General features: G+C 33.8%; 1 protein-coding gene across 1 annotated transcript in view; it reads right to left on the bottom strand.

Annotated features, from left to right (window-relative positions):
• Positions 1-26,880, bottom strand: part of LRP1B (LDL receptor related protein 1B) — a 781,126-nt gene that overhangs the window by 37,114 nt on the left and 717,132 nt on the right. Inside the window, exons 71-81 of the mRNA XM_057401813.1 lie at positions 25,075-25,197; positions 24,433-24,555; positions 24,037-24,174; positions 23,408-23,542; positions 22,256-22,375; positions 19,753-19,994; positions 13,735-13,958; positions 13,368-13,474; positions 9,975-10,091; positions 7,419-7,592; positions 6,813-6,938 (exon numbers count right to left, since the gene is read on the bottom strand). Coding sequence (XP_057257796.1) covers positions 6,813-6,938; positions 7,419-7,592; positions 9,975-10,091; positions 13,368-13,474; positions 13,735-13,958; positions 19,753-19,994; positions 22,256-22,375; positions 23,408-23,542; positions 24,037-24,174; positions 24,433-24,555; positions 25,075-25,197 — 1,629 coding nt within the window. The remainder of the gene's footprint in view (positions 1-6,812; positions 6,939-7,418; positions 7,593-9,974; positions 10,092-13,367; positions 13,475-13,734; positions 13,959-19,752; positions 19,995-22,255; positions 22,376-23,407; positions 23,543-24,036; positions 24,175-24,432; positions 24,556-25,074; positions 25,198-26,880) is intronic.

Here is a 26,880-nt window from a genome sequence, read left to right as displayed (position 1 = left end):
TGAGCATACATGGCTTTCCACAAAAGGGGTACCGCAAACACTAAGAACTCTTCAGTAATATATCCACCAGCTGCAGATGTTTTGCTGAATTACCATTTTAGTTAATTGGCTAATTGAAAAGAGCCAAGGCTCCCATTTGTCCCATACTTGTTGAGCTCTAACATTGACTGACACAGGCACACCAAATCATTGTTCTTTAAAGAAATGCATTGTTTTGTAAATGCAAAATTTAGGAACATCAGATATAATTTCTCTTTCTTGCCTCCATTGACAGCCAGCTCCAAGATGCAGACATGTAACCTGGGATCAAACCTATTTAAAAACCTCTGGGAAGTGGTCATCATTGCTCAGGGAACTGCACCTCTCTTAAGCTGAAACTAAACAAGAAATCTAAAATTTCTTGGGGGGACTGAGTGGCACATGACTATTTAGGTTGTTTTACAATGAAAAAATGAAATACTGTATGTGTTTAATTTTTTGATATCTACCCTGCATATATACTTGTGCTGTAACAAAGCTACTTTATATTTGGGAGTTTGAGGATGCCTCCATGTTTTATTTATTTGGGTGGTTCATTAAATCCTTTGATGTTCCATGAGCCATTCTTCAGTTACTCATTATAGAAGTTGTTTAAATAGATTATGTAGCACATCTTATTGGAGAGAAGGTTTATTTTTGTTTTACTTATCTGTTTTACTTATCATTAGTCATAGAGCAGAACCTGGTAAAGATGGGATAAATCATACTGAAGTATTGACAAGTGCACATTTTTATGAACCTTTCTGATAGCACATCAAAAACGTGGTATTTCTTCTCTAGATCAATTCTGCAAAATTAATATATGAAATTAAAAAGAAGAAATTATGACATGATGACATGCTATGACTTCAAGAGAAAAACAGAGTAATCAAAAAGCATATTTAGAACTATAAAACATGAACCACAAACTTGAAAGTTACCCTAACCATACCAAGAAATATATGCTTTCATATTTTCAGGAAAATATACTGAGACAAAAAATAACCCACAGTAGCAATTTTCTAATCAAATTGACTTTTAAAGATTGGGACACTCAGGTCACACTTTTAAAATGCAATATATGTGATAACTTAACATAATGTTCAACTGAGAAGGTTCCTGAAAAAAACATTAAATGTTTGTAATATTTTCTGTCATCATAAGATTATTAAAAATTATCTTTCATTTTGTTCTCTGTAAAACATATTAAATTCAAGAGTTTCAACACAAATCTAATGTGAAATAGAGAAAAGTTATTACAACAATTTTGGACTCTAAATAAGCTAAGAAGGAGGATTGAAAGATTTAATAGACAAGCCAGTTTTAAAATACTATGGTAAACTTTTAACAATATAGGGGTTTTAATGCTGCTGCTTTGTTGCCTGAAGGTAAATACAATCTTGCTGATTCACATCAACTAAGTACTAAAAAAGGATCAGATTCTTTTGTATGGGAGACACGAGCAGAGTGGTTCCATAGGAAGAATAATAATACAGGAGAAAACCACAGAAGAATTGATACAAAAAGGTGAATACTCTTAATGCAAATTACTGAATAAAGGCCTCTCCAAGAAGAGCTCGGAACATCTCTACTAAGTACCCAATCTTGGAACAAAATTTAAAAATAAATAAATTGAGAAAGTTTCAATCTGGAGTCAATTCAATACTGCTTTGAGCTTGCTGGAACTTGGACTCAAAGACCCCTCAGCTACTCTTCCTTTCTGAAATTACAGCAGTAAATCACTTCACTTGTTATCCCACTCCTAGTCTATTCGATCTAGTCTCCTAGTCTACTCCTAGCTATTTGATAGCACTAACATGAAAGGAAAGATAGGGCATAGGTCATGTATTCTCTCCTACCCTGGCTATGTGGTCTTCAGCTGCCTTGATTTGCCTATTTAGATCTTAATATATCTTGAATAAAGACTCAAATAGCTTTGATTTGCAGTTTTTCTTCTTGATATGACTGTTTGACACAATCATTAATGGACTTCTGCTCCACCTCTGACTCCTTCCTTTATGTGAAGGTAAAGGGAAATCTTACACAGAATGCCTCTCTGTGTAACTCTACTGTGTTTTTTTTATTTCACTCATTCAATTTTTTGATATTCCATTCCTATCCCTCCAATCATACAAGCACACATCTCTTGTTGGTATTTCTGTAACAACCCTTTCTTTCTTGAGAAAAATCTTACATTTTGATACTTTTTTCACTTTGAAATATCCACTGATTTCTGGTCTAGGCAGTTAAATGGAGAGATGACATTACAGAGTACAAGGATTGTGAACTACATTCTTTGGGACAAGATCAGTTTCCCTTCCAACAGTGGAAAATACTCAACTCATGGGGCATAAACACATTTGTTCTTGCCTATGCCTCAGACTAGGGTGTAGGTCATTCTTCCAAATGCAGAGGTCTAATGTTACATTAAGGTTGCATAAACGTTCCGGTCCCTCCAGGTGAGGGCCTTACTATCTGCCAGTTTTCCATATGCTGATATTTGTTAGAACAATGTGTAATCCCAAATTTTGCCTGAAAGCTGTAAGATCGTCTTCTTTGTTCTCCCTTCAGATTTATTTTCTTTTTAAACTGTTTGCTTTACAAAGATAAATGGAAGAGAAGAGCTAAGTAAAGGATGCACAGTGAGAAAAACTAACCAACACCTGCTGCAATGTAACCCATTTTCTTCTGTTCTGGGAAATATCAGTCCCAACGGTAACCCTTTTGTAAATACAGAAGATACTGCTGTAAACAAAAGTTTTTTCCCAACCCAGAAGCAGATTTCTGCGTGAAGGCTGTTCTATTTCATGTCTAAAGACTGAAAGCAGGACAAAACCCAAGAAGATAGCATCGATTGAACTGCCATAGCTTCTGCTAGTACAGCTCCCTGAGGCAGACTTTGTGGGTGAAAAAGAAGGTACACAAGGATTAACCTCTACATACCCAGCTAAAGCACCTGGTCTGCCATCTAAGTGTGAGTGGGCAAGTCCCCATAGAAATGTGCTGTAGGAAACACCATGATAAATTAAATGTTTCTTCTCTTTCCGTAAGCAACATCAGATCTGGAATTTTTCTCAGGCTTTTCATTCAGCCAAGAGAGCACAAATATTCCCTCTTAAAATGAAAGTGATAAACATGCAGCTCTGGAATATGGAACTCATCAAAGTGTTCATTACTTTTGCTCACTCAGCTGTGGCACACACTGTCTTCCTCCAGCACATGTCTATTTTCATCCTCTTGGTACGTTTTGAAGTTCATTGCGTTACAGACAATTAGATGCAATAAACCTATCAGATGCAAATCTAGTGGTCTCTCTTAGGAAAATTAGGTGGTACTCTATCCATTTGAAAACTAAAAGGTATCTTCTAAACTGAGAAAGTCAGGGGCTGCTGTAGTCAATAAATAAAACACAAATGAACTATGCTTTGTCAATCATAATCATCTAAGGAGAAATGAGATGTAAGTTTATCTAAGAACACATAGGAACTTGCTTTAATTTTATTATAAAATCATTCTGAATGATACAACATGCATGTTGTGATAAGTCTTGCTTGAAAAAGCCAAATCAAACCCAAAAGCTGTTTCTCAGCAGTTGCGTGAAATGCTGGTGAAACAGATGTAGAAGCAATCTGAACTGAGTCTTACAGAAAGCCCCTGAGGATTCAATATTTAGAATTCCTCATCTAGGACTTATGAAGAAAAATCAACTCAATGAATCAAGCCGGTAGTACTATTTTATGCAGAATTTCAAGACTTAGCTCAGTATTCTTTCTTTAACTGCCACCTCACCCCGACCCCCCCAACAATCCAATGAACAAGACTGAGTAATTTTGTGGGATACAGTCTAAAGAAAAAGAGCAAGACTGGGATTACCTCCCAGTCACCAACCTTAAGGTAAACAGAGTAATAAGAAATTATAAGAAGCATGCAAGGTGTCTTTACAATAGTCATGCCAAAACTGACCAAAACGAAGAATGTCATAATAATGTTGCAAACAATCATTAGTTGCTTGAAGGTATTTTTCAAAAGGATAGAGAAATATGCATTGTCAAAAGAGAATCTTCAAACATAGACTTTCCTGGGGGCACTACTGAAGATGAATGGGAAGTGGAGATGGATGTCCCATTTTGACTCTGTCAAGTCATGGAAATCTACTACTAGCTTCCTTACTGCATTTTAAGACCCAAACTATTTAAAAGACACTAAAAAGTTCAATATACTACTGTTCAATATACTACTGTTGACTATTGTAACTTGAATTATATATCATTCAGAAAGTACAATTTAGTCACACTAGTTCTTGATATCCACAATTACTACTCATTTGTGACATTAAAAATCTTCTTTCATAACTTGAAATAGCTACCGTGCAAATATGAAACAACCAGTACAGCTCACTACTATTGCTAAATGAATGATGTCCACTGAGACAGAGTTAAAAACTTTGAGTTTTCAGATGTGTAAATTAGTGGTAGTATGTTTTTGAACTCATAACATACAACATATGTAAATTACTGTAACCTATCTAGTATACCAATACTGGATTATGATAAACTCACTTACAAAGCCAAATTAATATATCAGTTAAAAAGTGTTTCACAGATCCTCATGTCTCAAATAATAAAAAATTCTGGATTTCATTCTTTTAGACACAAACCAGACAACAACCAAAATCAACAGGAATATTTAAATTGACTTTGAATCAGTATTTTACTGCAGGCAAACAAAAAACCCACCTATATAAACTCCCTTTGGATTGTAAGGTAACTCTTCTACAATATACAGGTTTTGACAGCCACGTAAGGCAGGAGTTGCTGGTTTTGGTTACTGACATCCATTAACTGTGCCAAAAATGCTCTGAGACAATGAAGGCAATATAATGCTAGATTAAAACAAGCTGAATGAATATGGCTTGGAATATTTAATATATATTTTCTAGCATTTCCTAAGAAATTTTTGTAAGATTTTTTTTTTTTTTAATTGTCCCATATTGCATAAACTCCTAAAGGCAAAGAACTTGGATTAGAACTTGACTTGTCTTTTGCTTGCAGGCTATTAGCAACCTACTTGAAATATAATTGCAATCAGAAAACTAAGAAACACTATTTCAGCAGCCGTTTAAACAAGTATAACAGTTGTGGGACAATACTGAAATTTAGCAATACATTAAAAATGCTTCTCTAGGCATTTTCTGTCTATCCATAAAAATTTATAACCCATAGTGAAAATAATTTAAAAGCTTCTTCAAATCTTTAATAGAAACATAATTTCCTCAAAACTATACAATGACGTATTCCTTTGCCCCACTAGTAAAACTGTAGCATTACTGAAATGATGGGTTCAAATCATCACCAATCACCAGTGAAAAACAATATTCTTTTATGTCCTTTCTTCAACACCAAAGTAGTAACTATAGGCCATTTGAAATATTTTTAGGTGGTATTGTATCAGCAGAAAATCTTGACAAGAATTCATCTCAGATGAACCAAGAGCTGACATATGGAGGGGCTCCCAGGCAGGTTGTTCTTTGAAGACAAAATACTGAGACTGATTTGTCTCAAGAGTTAGAAACCTTGTTAGAAACGTATACTAATGTTTTCTATTACATCTACTTCAGTAGCATCACTTCTACCCTAACAGTGGAAACTGTTGTAAACCAGCTGTAAACTACTTTATATACTTGTATAACTATTACATATATGTGCATTGATAGGTATTCAGTGAAGAGTGCACAGTAATAAGGCTTTATTTCCTCTATTTTTGATAGCATGGTGTAGTACGTATAAAAGTTGGGTTAGTACTGTAAATACATTCCATACAATGTACATCTACATAAGCAAAAACCATTAACTGTTTGTTCTCTAGTACAATTTTCCTAGTCTAGTTTTACTCTCTAAAATATTCTTAAATATCTTTAGAAGAAGGAATGCTGCTGGACAGGATAGTTTTATTTCATTAATACTACATCATAAACCACTAAGATTTAAAGACTAGGCAGTATAAATAGGTGAGATTTCCTCCAAAGAATAATGACATTTCAGGTAAATTAAATTAATTGCTAAATTGAGCATTTTTAATACTGAGGATCTCATAAAAAAATGTATTACTTATACTTCTAAGCCTGGAATTAAATATTAGAAAAACATCCTACTACATTCTGACTTCTCATACACGTAAGAAATCCTACTCTATGATTTCTAGAACCTTTTAAAAGTCAAGCGCACTAAGAATCCTTTCCACCAGTCTGACCACCTTAGGTTTGGCCTCAGAGTGGAATAGTTTTAGACTATTTAATAATCTCTTTGGAAAAGAAGATTCCTCCTCACCCCCTCTGTGTGCCATCGAATTTAGCAAGAACTTAGTAATTTTTTTACAAAGAAGTCTGCTTTCACATGTCTTGATATTAGTCATTATAAATGTTATTGAAAGATACAATGTTAGATAAAAGTCTTTCAGGGTATTTTTTTTCCTTTTTTGCCAGTTACGTCAAAGTCGTCATTATTATTTCCTATGTTGCTGTTATTGTATTTTGACTATCGCTGCAGTCTAAGCAGAGGTGTTTCTTGATGATCTTTAAGGTTATTTTTTTTTCTTCTGAATGGCTAATGTGTAATTTGGAATCCAAAACACTTCAGAGTTTTACAAATTTATTTTGATCCACATATATTCATATTCCCTTTTAAATATCATCTTGTATCAGATAACTCTTGACTTGCTGACAGCCTAGTCTTTTGCAGTGAGAAAAAGTGACCATTTGTTTATTTTTTGGTTCTCACACACTTTCCAATACCTACCTAAGAGGCTCTGATCAATGCATGTTCCATTCACCAGTGATTTTCCTTCTGGACAAGCACATGTTGCACCAGAAGGGTTGAGTAAACAAATGAATTCACATGTAAGGTCCAAGCATGGATTTGGCACTGTTTAAAAACACAAAATATTAAAAATACTTATGTTTCTTTTAGAATTACACTGTGTTCTAAAAGTAGGAAAAAATAAATAATCAGATTCAGACAGTCTGATACACTTCTAGTTACCAGGATATCAAGAGCCTGAAGTCAGGAAGCACACTCATTTAACTGGCAGTGCAAGACTCAACCAGGACAGAATTCATTCCAGTAACAAAAAATTTATTGGTAATAAGTAATAAAAAAAGCTCATCTGATTGTGGCTAGAGGCACTTGTATTCAGCAAATATTTGTCCAATGTCCTTTCAAATGAGAGAAAATACATCAAAAAATCTAAATCAAAATTACATAAAAAAATATGACTAAATCTATTTCCACTTTGTACAATCAGGTTCTGTTTCATATTTATACAACTTAGTTACTTCCTCCTCCTCCCACCTCCCCAAGGTGAACTTGTTCAATATTGAGTTTAAATTAATTATGCTTACTCACAGTCCATTTGTTTGTAGCGGTGAAAAATCAAGGCACTTTTTGCTTTATCAACATCCACACTTAGATATTCTACAAGGCTCCTGCCAAATTTGTGTACTCTAAATGCACCATTTTTAGGACCTGCTCCATATATGTAATCTTCAAAAATGTCAATTCTATGTGGATGCAGTAAACCTTAAATAAAAATGAATAATAAATACAAATATATATTCAAATGTAAACAATTGGGTTTAATAATAACAACTTCAATTGCATTACTGCAGTTACCACCCAAAAGACATCATTATTCAGACAGCTTGTTTTGTACCCACAGAGATTGCCTTTAAAAAAAAGTCTGCTTATAAGAAACACTTCTCATACTACAAGTGAAATCTAAAGCTTTGCATTAGCTTTCTACACAATTCAGCTTCAGAAACCAGTTGATTATTGAAAAGCAGGGAAAATCTCCAGTAAAAACTAGCTAATGAGAATGTACACTTGAACTAGAAATATGCGTGGAAGAAACAGATTATTTTTCTGTACATAAAAGAAACTATTCTGATAAAACATTTCTTAAGCTCCTTCTTACTGTATTTCAAAGTTTAGCTTTCATGCTATGCTTATTTTAATTCATAATGATTGTAAATTAATGCAAAATAAAATGTTAAGACTCTACCAGTTCCTCATTTTTAAGAGCTACAAGCATCAATTAGACTACATAGCTGGATTTGCCATGCACAACTGGCTGTGGAAATTCAGTTTACCCACATAGCAAGGCAATAGCTGCTGACTAAAACCTCTTTGCCAGAGACGTATCTTTTCTCTACTTGAAGCTATAAAGTAACAGAATCTATCATTCCCTGTGATACCTTGTTTCTACTGTTATCCCCATTTACTGTAAAAACGGTTTTATATTTCACTTGTATTTATTCTGATTAAATTATCAGCCTTTATTTGTTCCTATTGTTTTCCACTTATCAGTACTTGATACTCAATGACAAAATATTTATGAATTCTAGTTCATTATTTTATGCTTGTTTAATCAAATGGGTTGCAGTGTTTAGTCTCTTTGCTACGCAAGGTCTAATCTCTCCCAATTTTCCTTCTGTCCTGTTTCTCTATTTTTTCCATAGTTACTACAAATGTCAACAGAAGACTTTGCTTATTTAGCCTGTATTTCAGTATTAAATGCTAGGTATGGAAGCAGCAAAGGCTCTACATTCCACTTTCCCTTTTATAAACCCCAAATTTGCTGTGTTTGGCAGCCCTTCATGCTATAAAAATAATAATAAAAAAAAAAACAACAAACCCAAAACCCCTTTCATGCTATAAAATATTTTGAAAGTCATCAACTTAAATGCCTTCTATTCGGTAGCACTGCTGCATGGTTGTTTTGTTTTTTTTTTTCTCTCTTGAAGAATAACCTCCCATTTATTCTTAAAATAAAAATAACTACTGACACACATTAAAACACAAACCTAGGATACTCTGTCAATCTTTGTACCAGCCACAAACACTGAACATGAGTATGAAATGCGTGTTTTGTGACAGACTACAGCCAAGCCACAATGAAATACTATAACCAAAGGAAGTGCAAGCAAAGTCATGAGGAGGAGTTACTCTCTTCTACAATCTCTTGTCAGGCATCTGTACAGAATGGCTCAGTGTTACAGAAGGTTTTAGTCAGATCCCTGCAGCCAAAGTGATCCTTCTTGAGATGACTACTTCTCTGTATATTGATTCAAGTGTGAAATAAAACGGTATTAAACTGGAGTAAGATGATTTAAATCTCATCCTGCTCAGTCTGGATTATGGCAGATTTTTTCCTAGTGAAAAACTCCCCTGGTGAATTCCAGATGTTTAGTTAACAGACTCAGTAGCATTAAATGTAATATCATCCTGATTAAACTCTGTACCAACTGCCCACAAGCAATCCTCATAAAAAAGTCTGCTTTCAAATTCATTATTTTTTAGTATTTCCTCTTTCAAAGCAAATTTCATAAATTATTATATATATTATCAAATTTTTGAAAAGTCAACATGCAATTCTATAAAAAACAAAGTTTGCTTAACCAGAATCTCTTTTCTTATGAAAAGAACTTTCCTCATTCACATTCTGTTAGCAGAATTCTCTGATTACTTACTGACCTGAAAGCCAAACCCATTATTTTTCCCAGAACTTATTCAGGTCCACTTTCTATAAACTATACAAGTCCTGCACAATGCAGACAGCTCTAATTTCTAGCTAATCAAAGTGCTTCTCTTGCTATATAAGTCCAAGTGAAGCCAAGTTTAAATATTAATCACAATGTTATTTGATAATACCTAAAATATCAGATTAGATAACAAACTTTTCACTTATCACTGAATCTTTGTTCCCTTGAAGTAAATTTGTACATTATTTTAAAGCTAAAATTATCCTACCATACATATCTGATTAGATAATATCTGAAGTATTATCTAACAAAGCAATGAATATTACTTAATCACTGCTTTTTGTTTATAGTTTCTCTGAAGAGTGAAATTTCATCAAAATAAAATAAAATAGAAATCATGCTATATAAAAGTTATCTGTACCTTGTTTAGTGCTCACAGACACAACTGAATCAGAACCATCAAAAAGAACACTGCCAATAACAGATAATTCAAAATCAGCCCAAAACAAACGCTGACTGAACTGATCAACTGCAAGACCTACAAAGAAAAGAAAGTACAGATCAGTATATAAAACCTGAAAAGCAAATAATATTTTTCTACAACTGTACATTTTTATGCTGTTCATATTCTTACAAACACAAAATATGGTGACAATGAAAAGACATGACTGGAAACTAAGAACAATAAAATTTAACACCTGCTGCTTTATCCTTCCCTTTGAGCCAACTGCTGTTTTTCACTTTCTTTAAATTACTCTTCCAAGGTCAGTACCTTTTCAGACCCATCATCCTCAGGTGGTAGAGATATATACAAGGTGAAAATTAAACACAGACTCTAATCTGGTAATTTGCTCTACCAACAAAAAAAAAAAATCTATTACAACAATAGATTACTAAGCAGTAGCACCATTTTGACCTAGTAGTAGCACCAGTTTGACTGTGTTAAAAGCAAGTCATTCAGATTTCATAGAGCTTTCCTAACCTATCCCGTTTCCACGAGTATATAATTGCGGGGTTTCTAATAATCAATACTTCACAAGCAGTAATTAGTATGGAATTAAAAATCAAACTATTTTAATTACATTAATGCTGCAAGACTTAAACAGCAGTGTTGACAGATGTATATATTCACATATATATGAAAAGAAAGCACAAGGGTGATAGAGCTCAAATGAGAATAGCAGATAATGTGACTAACTAGCCTCCAGACAGTAACTAAACAGTTAAATCAAGCAGTCCATGTTTCATAGCAGATGATTACAAGATTAATATGCCATTTTAGGTCAACTCAAAAGTTTCAGCCTGAAAAAATACTGTTTCCATAAAATAATTTAATTCTGAGCTTTTGAAGTCATAGTGCATTTTTAATAAGAATGGGAAAAAGTATCTTTCTTTCTGTTTATGTAAGTAGGTAAGTCAGAAAACCTACATCAAAAGAAATTATACATAATAGCAAAAATATTTCTCTTAAGGTCATAAATTAATCAGCCACAGAGAGATGACGTACAGACCAGTGAAATATGCTTACATTTGCAACTCCATTAAAAAAAAAAAACACAACAACAAAAAAACACCCTCTTTAAAAGAAACACTGGTATTCAGGCGTACATAAGAATAATTTCTGGTAAAAGATAAACACAAGGTGTCAACTCTGTGTGATACATGGTACCGATAAAGGAAAGTATTTTAGAAGCAGTCCCTATGCTCCAGCTTTGAATTATTCTTTTCCTTTCAATAAGAATATTTAAATCTCAAATAGCAAATAAGTAACATTCTCAATGCATCTTTCACAGTGTCAGAGATAACATAATGTAAAAAGTATCTATATTTTGTTTTTTATGTATAGCAGTCCTATGATAGCTGTTATAATGTAAATCCTGTGAAATCAAGCCCAAATGCTCAAACTCTCACACTCTCTTACTTGAAATAGGAAAGACATATTTAGTAGTACATTTAAGAGCAGTGGGACACAGCATTTAGTAAAATCTTAAACTTCATCTAAACAACAGTAATAAAGTCTCATCTGGGAGGAAATATTAAAGGCTTTGGCTCTTTCACTGCATTCAGTTTACAAAGACCACTGACCTGTGTGAAATACAAGAAAAAAAAAAACAAAAACTCCATAAATGTCTGCTTTCTACCACAAAGAAACAGAAGAAAACCACAGAATTATGCCACAATTGTGTTTTCAGGCAGAAGGGTTAGGAAAATGCAATACTGTGGCGAGGTGTTTCTGAAATTCCCTCTTTGCAAAGACTGCTCACTTTTGGTAACTCTGCTAATTTTCTTTATCTTCATTTTGTTCATCCTTGCAAGGAGGTAGAGGTCTGGTTAAATGTTTAAACGAAATTTTGCTATGTAAAATATATGAAAGAAAATTCTTTGAAGAAAAGTTTTGCATTTCTGCTTCTGGTAAGGTAAGAAGTAAATACTTGCATTTTCAGGTAAGGTTGATTACCTACAAAATTTAGTAAATTCACTAATTCAACATTGATAGCCAAAAAAAAACCCTAAAAAACAAGAAAGGTGGGGGGCAAATGTTCAAATGCCTTTTTGTGTTCACGAAAAGTGATGGCTGGCTCTGTAGGACATAACCTTGCAATAAACTAAACTAAGAAACAAAAACAACAATCCCACCAATTAGAACCAAATCTCATGATCTGATATGTTCAGAATGTTTTATATAAAAACTTCAGCAAAAAATATGTAATAACTCTGATCAACATAAATTTCTGTTGCCTTTCTATTTGAATAATCAGAAGTGTCTAAATTTACTATTACATATTTTTTTTATTATTATTACTGTTGTGCTACTTACTTACCTAAGGAGCATAAGTTTTTTATCCTCAAAGCTTTTCTTATCACATATGTAATTCCTTAAATTCCTATATTTCAATCTAATCCTGTCAATAATCCCCTTTAAGGGATGAGGATAAATTTACATACACAACACCTTAAGCCCACCTTACCATGGAGCTTGACCAATGTTAAAATATTATTACTTGTTGCTGTGACAGTGGCAGTTTCTGAGACACTGAGATATTCATACAGCATCCTCCTGAAAGAAGCCTATGTTTCAAAACATATGCGTACTGAAGTTGGAAAACCTCTAATTTGCAATGCAGTAACACATTATCATTGTAAGCCTGAAGAGACATCAAATACTGCATGAGAAAACAGGTCAGGACCAAATCAGTCACAGTTTCAAGGCAGGATGCTGCTATTTAAAAGAGAGGTATTTTGTTCTGGATTTATCATTTCCTTTGTCGTATAAATTACTTTTATCCTGCCAATGAAGTCTTAATTCACGAGATCTCAACATGCATTGTCAAGCTTCAAAATAATTTGGTACAACACGGAGATAACTGAGTTGTTGCTTCTGTGAACACCTAAACCTTGTTTTATACCATTTTGCAGTGTATTCAGGAAAGTAACTAGAATAGGCTGTGAGATTTCAAATACTTTCTTAAAAAACGTGCCTCACCACTAACTGGTGTTCCTTTAATTGATTTCGCTTGTTCAGTGTTATTGAAGAAATCATATTTTAACTGATTATATGTAGTCCTTTGGTTTCACTTTGTAAAATCATCACATTAAACTTTGTATGAAAGTTCAAGTCATATTGAGGTGTATCATTTGAAAACAGAGGTAAGAATTTGATTAGTAACTGCCTATGAATAACCAGAATACATATTTTTAAAAGTTTTGGGTTGTTTTTTTTTTTTTTCTTTTTTACAAAGACACTGGAATTCAGCCAACAAATCTACATGTTAGGAAGTGCCACGTAATTTGGAAAAATGGATAACCTGTATACCTGTAGGTCTTTGCAAATTCTTTTGAACCAATATCCTTCTCAGAGTACCATCCATAGATGATTCCTCTATGTGAGAGCGATCTCCAATAACTGTCCAGTACATCATCCTGAAAGTATTAAACATGAAAAATAAGCAGGATGCTTATGGAGAACCTCAAAACACTTCACTGATACTAAATTAATATGAGCCTTTAAAACTACCTGAAAGATGGCAGAGAACTGATCCTGATTTACATCAGGTAAATTGAGCAGAAAAGTTGAGTAAATGACTTGAAAAAGTTTAGACATTTGTAGACATAATTTTATTTGTCTTACTCTGCAGTTTTGTTTGAATTGCCAAAAGAAAGTAATGTTGACACATACATACCCCTTTTTAGGATTTACAGCAATTGCATATGGTTCTCCTGCCATGCTTGTAAGGAGTCTTGTACAGTTTGGCCCATTCAATTGACCTACGTTGATGGAGTATCTCAGACTAGTCCAATGAGTTGTATAATAGCTGAACCAATGCATTCTGGAATGATCAGTCCAGTAAATATTTCCAGCAATCCAGTCAACAGCAATACCCCTGGGTCTTTTGAATTCTGGACACTAAAAGGAGGAGATGTTTAAGTTAGATTTATGGAAATGATCTTTCATAGCAGCTGCAAAGTTACACATTTATGTAACTTTTTACAGTTAAGTAACTTTTACCTTTAATGTGGTGAAATATCTTAAAATGCTGTATTGGAAATACGTAAATTCTATCTGTAGGAGATAAGCTCTAAGTGATCTGCTGACAGTTCTATTCAATGCAGAAAAACAAGTTACTGTTTTAAAACAGCTGCCTTGAGTCTAAGGCTACCTACATTAAGAAAAAGGCACTTAGGCATGAACTATTTGAACTACAGATAATGAAGCCAAATAAATTTTACACACTGTAGCTCAAAAGTAAAGGAAAATCAAGAATTGAGGTTCTACAGCTATTATACTCCAAGCAGAACTATGCTATAATGTCCCATCCCAAAGCCTTAAGTAAAAATGGTGCTTGAGACCATCCTGAGGTACAGCTGCTCACAAGTGTGCCAAGGATAAATAAACCCACTGCATTTAGAAAACCACAGTGAAGTACCCCTGTATTCTGACCAATACTAGTATGCAGTTATAAGGATCTTTTTACTTGTTTCTCTTCCTTGCTGCTAACTGTTCCTATGTTCCACCACTGATTGAAACTAGTTAGTGCAATATTCAGCTTCACATGTAAAAGAGGCTTGACTGATTGTAACTTCAAAATTATAAACTGTGGTATCTCTGTCTTTATCCCCCAAAAATGTTCCTATAGATAGAAGTTGATATTGCAAATAGGAAATATATATAAATAGTTTCTCAAGTCTGGTCAAATTCCTGCAGAGGAGTAAAATCTGTAAAACAGGACTACCTAACTATTTCTAACAAGAATGCAGAATAACAAAAAATTCAAGACCCGCATGAACTAAATACATATGCAATTGTTTGCCTGTTTAACTAGAATGACATCAAGTTAAATTATGAGCAAAAATGCCTATTACTTGGCAAATGCAGTAATGGAATGCTACTAAGTTATGTTACTAAAAATCAGGGAAGAAATCCTAAATAACTTGTTTTCCTCAGGTGCCAGAGTTCTCTAATACTGCAAGATATTTGTACATTATTTTAATCATAATGTAAAAGTTCATTCTCTAGGTGAAATAAAAGAACTGCAAAGGTGAATTTAGATACTCCATTGTTCATAAACCTTTATTCTGCAAAAATGTCACAGAATGCACACTCTAAAGACGTACAGAACCCTGACTTTCTGTTTAGATGAGTATTAAAGAACCAAAAGCAATCACTGCATTTACAAAACAGTATTTTTTTATAAACAGGGTCATAGTCACTTTTTAATCAAAATAATTCTTTGTTATGATATTTGTAGCATATGGTTTCAGAGATACCACAAACATTTTTTTTTTTTTTACATTATCCAAGCAACATTCATGTAAAGGACAAGATATCGAAAAATGTAGGTATTTGCAGATAAGCACAATTGTATTTTTAATCCAAACTCCTTTTAATTCTGGGTAATATTCAGGCACTTGGGTCAAGAAGCCTCTCATACCTGGAGACTAAAAAGGTTAATGACACTGGCCTACAAGGAGGAACCAAACGTTACTCTAAAAGGAAAGCAGCTATCACGGATAGCACAGTCCCTTGTCCTTCTGTGGACTGTTAAAGAACCACTGTTGACAGTACAACTACATTTTCTGGTATCAGGTAAGGACATGATGGGAGTTACCGTACAGTGAGAGACAGTTCCCCAAAAACTGGTCTACAAGCAAATAAGAAAAAGGAATGTCCTAAAAAGATTCCAGAACAAGCTTGAGTTGCTTATTAACACTGACCCTTTTTCATTCTTCTCAACAATACAGAAGTGAAATTCCAGTAATACTGCAGTGCATATTAAAGATCAAATGAGCAAGGATATAACCAGAACGGTAAAGGAGCCATCTGGTGTAAGACACAAAAAAAGAGAATAAAAACCACTAGCTGATGCTATGGCTGTGTAATTCTCAGTTGTGTTCATTAAATTTCATCCTAGCTACATCATATTTCTGATGTGTTATGCATCTTCTCATACTGTCTAGGAAAATTACTTACTGTAAATGAGCTTTTACCTAATGGCTTATTTGGATTATGCTAATTTTGAAGAATGAATTTGTATATAGAACACGGATGAAAATACATGAACAAAATCACATTATTATTTTCTACAGTTATTTTAGCCCACTTTGATGCTGAATAAAATGCACTATAACTTATTAGAAAAATAAGGGTTTGAAGCCTAATTGCCTTTTACAGTATGGTATATTATAGTCTAACTAAAAACTGTGTCAGCCTGATGACTTTTGATCAGAATTGCTACCTATTGTAAAACCTGTTTTAAAGATAAGGAATTTAGAAAAAAAAAGGAAAAAAAGAAAAAGAAAAAAGGATTATTATAATGAAACAAAAGAGGAAAGTAAAAAAAAGAAAAAAAAAGGCTTGAAATTGAGAACCATGCAGATGTAACAGTAGATTACAGAAGTATTTTCCACCCCGAAAGCTGACTTTGAATGAAGAAAATATGTCACACATGCAGCAGGAACCCATCATCTTGATGCTTAGCATTTTAACACAGTAAGACTAAATTACAAATGTAATTTATACCATAAGCAGGTGTTAAGCAATATTTTGTCTATTTACATTATTGACATTTTTGGTATGGCATTGCTCTGGAAAAGGAAACTAATGATTTTTTGTTGCTTAAAATAGCCTCATTAAAAAAAATGCATTATCTAATGACATATTATTAGAACGATAGAAAAAAAAAAAAACAGAAACAATAATACTGGAAAACTTAGAGGCTTTTACTTGCTGAAAGAGAAAATTTTCCTCAAGAGATGAGCAGCCCAATAGATGCAATGGTTCATCAAACCATCATTTTTATTACATTAGTAGGATCATTTTAAAATCCCAACCAGCTGATTCTAGAAAGAGATGGTTTCCTAAGTACATAAAATTAATCCATATGGAGCTATAGCTTTAAGATAAAACCACAAATTAGTGATATTTAGAGAAAGCAGTCTAGAAATTGTTTCCATTCACAGAGATGCACTGAATTTCACTGAGCCCTGGGACAAATGTGAATATGCATGTGAATATATCAAAGGAGTGGTTAAGGGTCCTTGTTAAGCTCTCCAAACACTGGGACTGAAGGAAGCTGCTAACACATTGACTGGATACATTACAAACCTACGTTTTTCTTCCTACTATATGGTACAATTATTTTAAAGCTCAGCTTTATGTCCTTTTCCACGAAAAACAGCACTTGAGTTCAAATGGCAAGGCACTCTGTTTTGAATATTCACGTCAGGTAACTTATATATCTCTTCCAAGGATTATTCCAGTAAACAGCTTCACTAGTTATCAGCAATTCATTTATACCGTCTTAACTCAATTAGAATGCATTCCTCTTCTGCCTCTGTCAATAAACTCTGAAGAGTTTATATTTACTATTTCCTTTAATACTTCTAATTTGTACGAAGCTTAAACCCTTTTTTGCAGAAAAATACAAGAGATACTTAAAGCTATTCTTTGAGGAAGGCTCTTGATATGCTAATTCCATGGAGCAATTTCAGTTGAGATGGATTTTTGCATTAATGTAATTACCTGAGAATGCAGGTGACTTTGCTCAAGTTTGCTGTCCTGATTTACATATCAAAGTGTAGATATAAAAGTTATAATGTAATCTTTGAAAAGTTATCCATTAAAAAACTTGGGTTAAAAGTAAGGAATTCTCAAGCTTTTCAAAACCAAATCTAAGTGACTGTATTAAAGCAACACTATAAAACCAATTAACCCACTGATCGGTTATATATATAAGGTAATAATATTTGAGTATGAATTAGAGAACGCTGAGAAAATATCCTGAATAGTTTAACACAATGAGAAATAAATACTTCACAAATATAAATGAAATCTATCAAAGACATATTCAGATACAGGCTATGCATTTTCCACACACAGATTTGTAAAAAAGGTTTGCATGGCTTGGATCAAGAATCTTCATGAGCAACTACCTGCACTGACAAAGGAAAAATAGTTTATAATGAAAATCATATTTTTTCCAATAATTTTGAATTAAGAGGAAGTGACTATTCTTGCATAATACTGAAACAGGGATATAAAAAGCAGAAAGTATTTCAGTACTTCAGAAAAATAACAGGAATTCAAACAACATTTTATTATTTTAAACAGGGAGACATTGTCACATCCTTATCCTTGCAGAAGGCATCTGCATATTAACCAAAAAGAAAAGAAATAAATAACAATCCCCCCCCCCACTTTAATTTCACAAGACTTTACAAGTTCATTGCTTTCTAATAATGAACTTGACAGAGATGTGTCTATCAGGATTTCCTAAGCACAGGTACATTTCAGTGAGAAAAGTCACAGTAAACTTCAATACATACTAAAGAATCCTTCCCCAAAACTCAAACGACATACCTGACCTAGTTAGGGTTGGAAAGGACCTTAAGATCATCAAGTTCCAACCCTCCTGCCATGGACAGGGACACCACACCAAACCACGTCACTCAAGGCTCTGTCCGACCCGGCCTTGAACACCACCAGGGATGGAGCATTCACAACTTCCTCAGGCAACCCAGTCCAGTGCCCCACTTTCTACTTTAGATTTACTTCCATATACTTTCTACCAATAAAACCTGGACCATCTTGTGCTAGGCAGGCAGAAGTGTTGTTTTTTAACCTGTCTTCCCATACATATGCCATCACAGACACAAGGTATCCTCAGTCCATTGCTGTCTACATTCTCAGTTTTTTTTGCCGTGCTGGCATTGAAGGTCAGGAATGTCAGCTGTTTGCAAAGGAAATACCTCTGGATGAAAAGTACTTAGAAGTGGTTTCAGGTGTGTAAGAGTTGAATGATAGATGGAAGCTTAGTCTACTGTTGCTACTGCTGTTTATTCTGCTGGGTATATAAAAGTATTCATGTGATGTAAGGTCATCACTGCTACCTCACTGCTACCTCTCCTTAATTTAAGGAAACAGCAGAAAGGTGATATTTCTAACCTGATTTATTACTGGCCAAGAAAAAACTAAAACTCTCCTATGCCACCACATCTAAGTAAAAAAAAAACCCTGAATTTACAGCATTATAGAAACATGAATTTAAAGATTGATCACATTATTATCTTCACTACACACAGTAACACTTCCTTGAGAATTTTGTAGAAATATATTAGACAAAATGACTATCAGCCTGCATCTATTTTCAAGTAAAGACCACTTGAAAATACCCTAGGTTATAAAACCCCTAATTTCTGTTGTAAAGTGCAAAATTACATCAATGTTTATTGAAAAAAGATACTATACAGTTCAACATATAAACGAATAAATACATGTTGTTATAATTTTTATATGTTTGACAGATCTTTGTTAATATTATTGTTTATATGGTCACTATAGAAACCAAGCTTGCCTTTGGCCTATCTACATTTTCTGTCTTCCAAGCATTTTGCAACTCATGCCTTTCTTTAAACCATGTGTTGCTTACATACATCTATAATATCATCTCTTGATGGTATAACCTTTCCAAGCTTCTCACATACTAGTTATTTCTCTGTAGAAAGCTTTTTTAAATACTACAGTTGTGTTCTCTTAGAGATCCAAGTCTGTCAGTCTTGAATGGAAATGCCTTAGAAGACATATACACTATTTGAATAAAATTGTTTTCAGGTAGACATTTTAATGAGCACATATTATAGACAATTAGAAAAGGAAAATGTAATAGATTTGTATTACGTAATCTTTGATTTTGATCACTTACTATCAAGCCGCTGTTACTTTGCCTTCTCTCCTGGTCTTGAAGTTTTCTGTAGAAAATCCCTCCTGGATTAAACTGAGTACTCCAAACAATCATGTCCCCTTGAAAATATGCATCTATTCCAGTTATCCTTGAATTATGTTCAATATGCAATATTTGCTGACGAACATCACTGTAGTTGAATGGATATGCAAAACCCACGATGTCAGTGTCATTAGCAACATAGAGAACTTGATCTTCAGAGCCTAGGGATTATTGTAATGAAACAAAAATAACGTAACTATCAAGCAATGCAAAATCAGTAGTTTTCACTCCAGTAGCTTTTTGGTGTTTATCTTATATAATTTCTGTTATAATTTCTTATGTTGAAATTATTTTCTGATTGTTGAAGACAGCAAAACCACTCACACTCTGGATGATAAATACAACTCTTCATACTATGTGTATTACTTCAGTGCTCTCTAAGTTCACACTGTGACACTTAAGACTATGTTTTAAGGAATATATAATAATTTGACCAGCTTAAGCAGTATATAAAAATTGGGGATATTATGCATTAAGCCCAATATGAATCGCTATATATTTTTATATGCATGTTGTGTCTTGAGGGTCCAAAATACATATCTATTAAGGGAACACAAAGTTGCCAATGAGCATTATTTGAAATTGCTTAATTGGAAATTAGAATTTGAATGATCCTGCATTTAATGAAGGCAGTGAAATTCTGAAATTGACTGCAATACGAGCAAACTGGATGAAAGTTGCTACAGAACATACGCAGTTGTGTCTTATATTTCCTTATATTGCAGATTGTAAACATTTATGCATACCTGTGAATGGGTGGTACTAGTGGATACCTAGCTACCGCCTTGATTCAGATGTTGTAAAGTATGTTATTCATTAAAAAATGCTCTCCAGTAACCACTAAGTTTTGAGAAAGTTTCAAATCTGATGTAACCATTAAATTGTACTTGCAATTTTGTAATTTTCCCATTTATATCACATTTATCTATAGATAATCAACTTATAAGAATGTCTGTCCAACACATTTCCTCCTTAGGAGTATGAAATATCAAAAATAATTTGTTCCCTCACTCCTGCTAAATACAAGAAAAAGAGAGGAGTTCATTAAAGCAAGTACCAACAAGGGGAAGAAGGAAACAGTAACTGTATTACAGTGGTAATGAAGCTGTGAAAAATTCAGCTGGGGTAATAATTCCCAGATATTTAAATTATAACCCCTCGGAATTATGTCTGTATTTCTATAATAACAAGCCACTATCTACAAAGCTTGTTTGTTTCCATGTCATAATCTGACTGCTTTTGCTGCAATACACAATGATGCTAAATCCTGGTAAAGTCCACATTATATAGAAGAAATTACTAATGATTCACTGATATAATCTTCCCATGGTAAGTTTGATTCAAGAGAATGTGCCAATGCATGTTAGAAACCTGTCACCATCTAACTACCTAGCATGGCCATACCTACATTACTGACTGGTGTGCTACAAAGAAGGAAGAACTGGATTTAACATCATACAGTCTATTATGGTTCTAGGATGCATGCCCACAATATGTGCTTACTGACCATAAGGTTCAGACCCTGTACTGCTCATAGCTGTGCACCAGTTATGCACAGAGACATATGAGGAGCCACACCTTCTAACGTCAACACTCGTTCTGCACTGAAGACTCCAAGTGTAGGCATAAGTCAAATTCACACCAAAATCTCACTCAATTGCAGGTGAGACATTATGATCATATTTATAGTCATTCAGATAAAGATCCATAAAGATTACTTTAACTTTACTCAGGCAGCTGGATTATTGCTTGTTTCATTATAATTACCAAGTTACCTAATACCCAGTCTTAATACCTCTAATACCTCTTAATACCAGTCTTAATACCTCTACTTTGTGCAATACCTCTGTCTTATGAAAGGCAGAAGTAACCTCTATGTGTGTGTACTGCTTTACTTTCACTAGAGCATAATCTAGGCAGCTGATTTATATGAGGAGTATAATCTTAGGTGACTGTACTTAGAAAGACTTTACTTAAATGACTTCTATATGATTTCTCAACAAGACAAAGCAAAATATATTAACTCTAAATACTACTTATTTCTAAAGTCCTAAAACATATTTCTATGAAAGAGTTAATTCTTCTTCTCAAGCTCCTGAAAATTCACCAAAATGTTTACATGCTTGCCCATATAAAATCTCTGTTTTTCTTATCTGTAATTTATCTTTTTGTAAATAGAGATGTAGTAGAGATGGAGTTGGAAATGGGCTTTCATATTAGATATGCTCATTTACACGGAAGTGCTAAGAATTTACTGCTTACTGAAATGAAAGGTAAACCTGAGTGGTTTTGGGAATTATTTCTGTGCACTATTCAATAAATATTTATATAAAAATAGACTGTATATACAACACATGTTACCAACCATGTTCATAGCAAATTATTTAGTATTATCTCTCCATTTTGATTTTTATAGCCTTACCTTTTGCTATGCAACTGTTATTCCTCTCCTTATAATTTTTCTCACATGCACATTTGTATGACCCCTTAATATTATTGCAGTGTTGGGAGCAGGCACCAAATACCATACACTCATTGATATCTATGAGGAAAAGAATTGTAATTTGTACACCTATAGTTTAATAAACTATTATTTAACATGTTCAGAAAAATCATGGAACAAAGCAGATGAACAAAAGGAATCGCATAAGCATTGGTGTTATCTTGCAACAGTATAAAGAAGCCTTCTGCAGTTATCACTGTTATTTCCACTGCAATCGAAGTATCTCACGGATTTTTTATATTATTTCTCTATCCTTCCTACATCAACCTATTATCATCAGCCCTTGAAATCAACTTTGAGGATGAAAATATCTGCTACAATTATCTCCAACATACCTAACTCTGGTACTGTCAAAGCTACGTGATTATCCCTTACTGGAAAAAGCTCCTGTGTATACCTTTTTCTTAAGAGCCAAAGATGGAAATTTTTATCTGCAAGTATACATTCCCTTTGATAGTCCCACTAAAGTGATCTCCACCTTTTTTGTAAATTACTGCTCACCAGTAAAGAAAATAAATTCACAACCCATTCTTTGGGAGAGTAGATTTATCTTACCTTTCTGACAAGCTCTTTCATTATAACAACTGTGCCTCTTTTTTCTGACCAGTGTGCCATCATATATATTAAGACTACATTTTTTAAGGAATTTTACTTTCAATATGCTTATTTTTATTTCAGTTTTCGTTTATGCATCTTCATTATTTTAAACATCTCAAAATATTCTCATATACCAATTTAAACATCCCAAATTCTCAGTTAAATAATTCACTAGGCCTTAAACCACCCATTTACACCTTAAATCATAAAATCACTTTACAGCCTACCAAACACCTTTAGACATTCCCAACCAATCTTAATATTTGATAACCTTTCATGATAAAATGCAGAAATCTACATCCTGTAAATCCTTTCTGTTTCTTTTCTCAATAGGATTTCTTAATCCCATAGCTATGAGTTTTGACTCTATACAGAAAAACTATGTGATATGTATCCCTTTCTCCAGCATAGAAAATTGACAATGCAGATGATGTTTAATACTGTGCAGCAGCAGATGAAGGAAAAGACCTGTACCTTCACACTGTCTGTTCCTCTTGTTTCTCTGAAATCCAGGTTTACACTGACACAGAAGGGATGTTTTCGTTTGATTACAGTATGCATCATCTCCACAAGGATTCACATCATCTTCACATGTATATTCGGCAACACCTAAGCATAAACAAAATGTCTAAAAAACTGCTACAGATATAAACTGGTAAAAATAAGACCTAAGATAACAACAACAAATAACAACTTTATCTGTTAAAAGAGTATCAGGTAAATTTTACATAAACCTATGATATTACAGTATATGCCTACATATATACATAAATTGACTGAATTTAATTTAGATACTTCATTTCTCGTCAAGAATTCACTACTAAAACTGATCTTGTTTCTAATACGAAATAAAATGCCATCAACTTACAGCTAAGCTATTTCAAAAATGCAAGAACTACTCTAAAAACTACAACCTAAATTGCTACAAAATTTGCCCTCCTCTTGTGGTAGATCAAATAGAATGAACTCTTTCTTTAACTAAAACCCCACAACTTCAACTCTAATTAACTGTCGTGTTGTTGAGTAAATTTTGCATGGATGAAAGTATCAGTTAATTATTTCTTTTCTGCTACAATCACAAAAACTTATCTTGTCAAACTCACTTATTTTGCAGTCTTTCTCATCTGAACCGTCTCCACAGTCATCAAACCAATCGCACTGTAACTCCATTGGAATACATTTCTTATCATTACAAGCAAACTCATCTTTTTTACATGGTCTTGCTTTATATGTGATTTTATCTATATAATTGCAAATTAATGAGAGAAAAAAAAGTCAGTATTTAAAAATCTTACATTACTTTAGACAGATACAAATGGGAATGACCACAAAGCATTAAGGAACTGAAAATTATTTCAAGCTTAATTTGTTTCAATTTCAAATTCTGATCTACTAACCTCCAGTTAAGCTTTACTGAAGGACAAGCAGATCTCTGTAACACAGTTTGCCTTCAAGTTGTTTTCTTTGATCTGAATGCCTTGAAAGGTAATGTCACCTACCACAGTGATCTTCATCCGAGTTATCACCACAGTCATCAACCTCATTGCAAATCTGCTCAGGTCGTAGACAAACCCTGTTGTTTCTACATCTGTACGGCCTTGTTGGAGGGCATGGAAACTTTACTGTACATTAAAAAAAAAAGAATCAGCTATTAAAAAGCTAGTATTCTTGACACTTCTATAATGTCTCCTTATCAAAGTAATATGCAGATAGGGAACACAGTTATACATGGCATATGAATGGTACTAGATTTTAACTTCTAGTACCTAATGTAACAGCACTTTAACAATGTTTACAGTATAAGTTCTTCATTTAGGAAATGAAATTATTTTGTGTGATAAGCCTAATTACACTTCTTTTTGAAAATAAGTAGTATGACAAATAAAGGAAGTAGGAAGATTAATGATGATCAATATTTCAATGTAGAAGTAACTTTTTCTCATCTTCTACAAAAAGATTAATTTCTCACGAAATACCTTCTGTGAAATTACTTGAACAGCAACAACAGAAAGCTATATCCCACATTTCAAGCTAATCTTCTAAAATAAAATAAACATAGACACTGATGTCCTTATACAGTTATGTACATTGAATGTCAGTTCTTGCTTTAGCACATAAAAACACTGAAAAACATGTCATACCACACATTTCAGCAACTTCATCAGAGTTATCTCCACAGTCATCCTCGCCATCACAAACCCAAAAATGTAGTTTGCAGAGGGAATTGTTGCACAAAAATTCATCAGCTCTACATATATTTCCCCCTGGGAGGATGAAAAAACAGAAAAAAAACAACAACCAACAAACCAAACAAACAAAAAAGCAAACCAGAAAAATGAAAGACAAACAAAAGAATGTTAGTTCTTGATAAAACCAGTACAATCACTTATCATATACTATCTGCAAAGAATGACACACATTTAGCATAACTAAATGTATGAATACCAAATGAAAAGGTTTGAAAGGCAGAGAGAAGTTTTAATTCAAAATCTCTTTCTTGACCATACACTTCTTTCGCTTTCTTTTCATGACTATCAGCTAGGAATTACCTATTTGGCCTGACTACAAAAAGCAGTTATCAGAGACAGACACTCAAAACTCAGTTTAAAAAAACAAAACAAAACAAAACAAAAAAAACCCACCACAAAAAGGCCATTAATTTGTGTTATTAAAAAGTGGTACAAATCAGAATACATAATGTCATGGTTTAAGACCAGCCAGTAACTCAGAACCATGCAGCCACTCGCTCACTCCCCCCACTTCTTCCTCCCCCCGCTCCTGGAGGGATGGAAAGGAGAACTGAAAGAATGTAACTCCCACAGGTTGAGGTAAGAACAGTCCAGTAACTAAGGTATAACACAAACCACTGCTGCTACCATCAATAATAATAATGATAAGGGAAATAACAAGGGAAGAGAATACAACCGCTCACCACCCGCTCACCGATACCCAGCCTGACCTGAGCAGCAATCTAGCCCTTCTGGGTAACTGCCCCCAGTTTATATAGTGGGCATGACATGCTGTGGTATGGAATACCCCTTTGGCTAGTTTGGGTCAGGTGTCCTGTCTCTGCTTCCTTATGACTTCCCCTTCTCCCTGACAGAGCATGAGACTGAGAAAGTCCTTGATCAGAGTAAACATTGCTAAGCAACAACTATCGGTATTACCAGTGCTGTTCCCAGGTTGAAAGTCAGAAACACAGCACTGCACCAGCTACTAAGAAGGAGAAAAATGACTGCTATAGTTGAACTCAGGACACAGAAATATGGTTAATCTTGTGAAAGGCCACTTCAGTCCAGGTTTGTTTTATATGAATGTCTGATCTTCCAACTCCACCTCTCTAAGCAACATATTGTGCTCAGAAGAGACAAAGTGATTGCAGTCCTTTAGACATGGGGTAGCATCTTTTCCTTCTGAGGAGCAATAGGGCTGGCCAGGCTTGTAACATCCCCATCAACTATAAATTCTGTATTTAGGGAAGACCTAGCCATGCAGGCACAGAGCAGATAAAGACTAGGTGACCTCTAACAGTCTCTTCCTTTTATTAACTTCTGAAATTTCTCATTAAGATATTTACTTAACACAGAAGGCAGCAAGAATAAGTTCTTCCGTGTAACTTCAGTATTGATTTAATCATCTAACAAAACGAAACAGAGGGTGAGAGAAAATATTTTAAGCTGGAGTGCTCAAGCTTTAAAAATTCGTTCAAGATGGATTCAGTTTTAATATGTGCAGCAGTAAGAAGGCATTTTGTTTCAAAATTATGACTAAATTTTGCCATTACCAATCAACAAAGTTATGGAAACTTCTTGAAATAGATTTTCTGCATTACATATTTTCATGGTAATTGAATTCTCAGTTTCCTGAGAGGAGTGTAAAAGAAATAAAGCTGTGTACCTGCAGAGGAGGAAACAATGAAATTTTATATGTTAACACCAAACCTCTAG

This window comes from Pezoporus wallicus, unplaced genomic scaffold (genome assembly GCF_028554395.1).
Source record: "Pezoporus wallicus isolate ANWC-B61680 ecotype Strahan unplaced genomic scaffold, APGP_CSIRO_Pwel_v1 contig_865, whole genome shotgun sequence".
In the NCBI taxonomy this organism is placed as follows: Eukaryota; Metazoa; Chordata; class Aves; order Psittaciformes; family Psittacidae; genus Pezoporus; species Pezoporus wallicus.
This window is presented reverse-complemented; position numbering and strand designations above follow the sequence as displayed.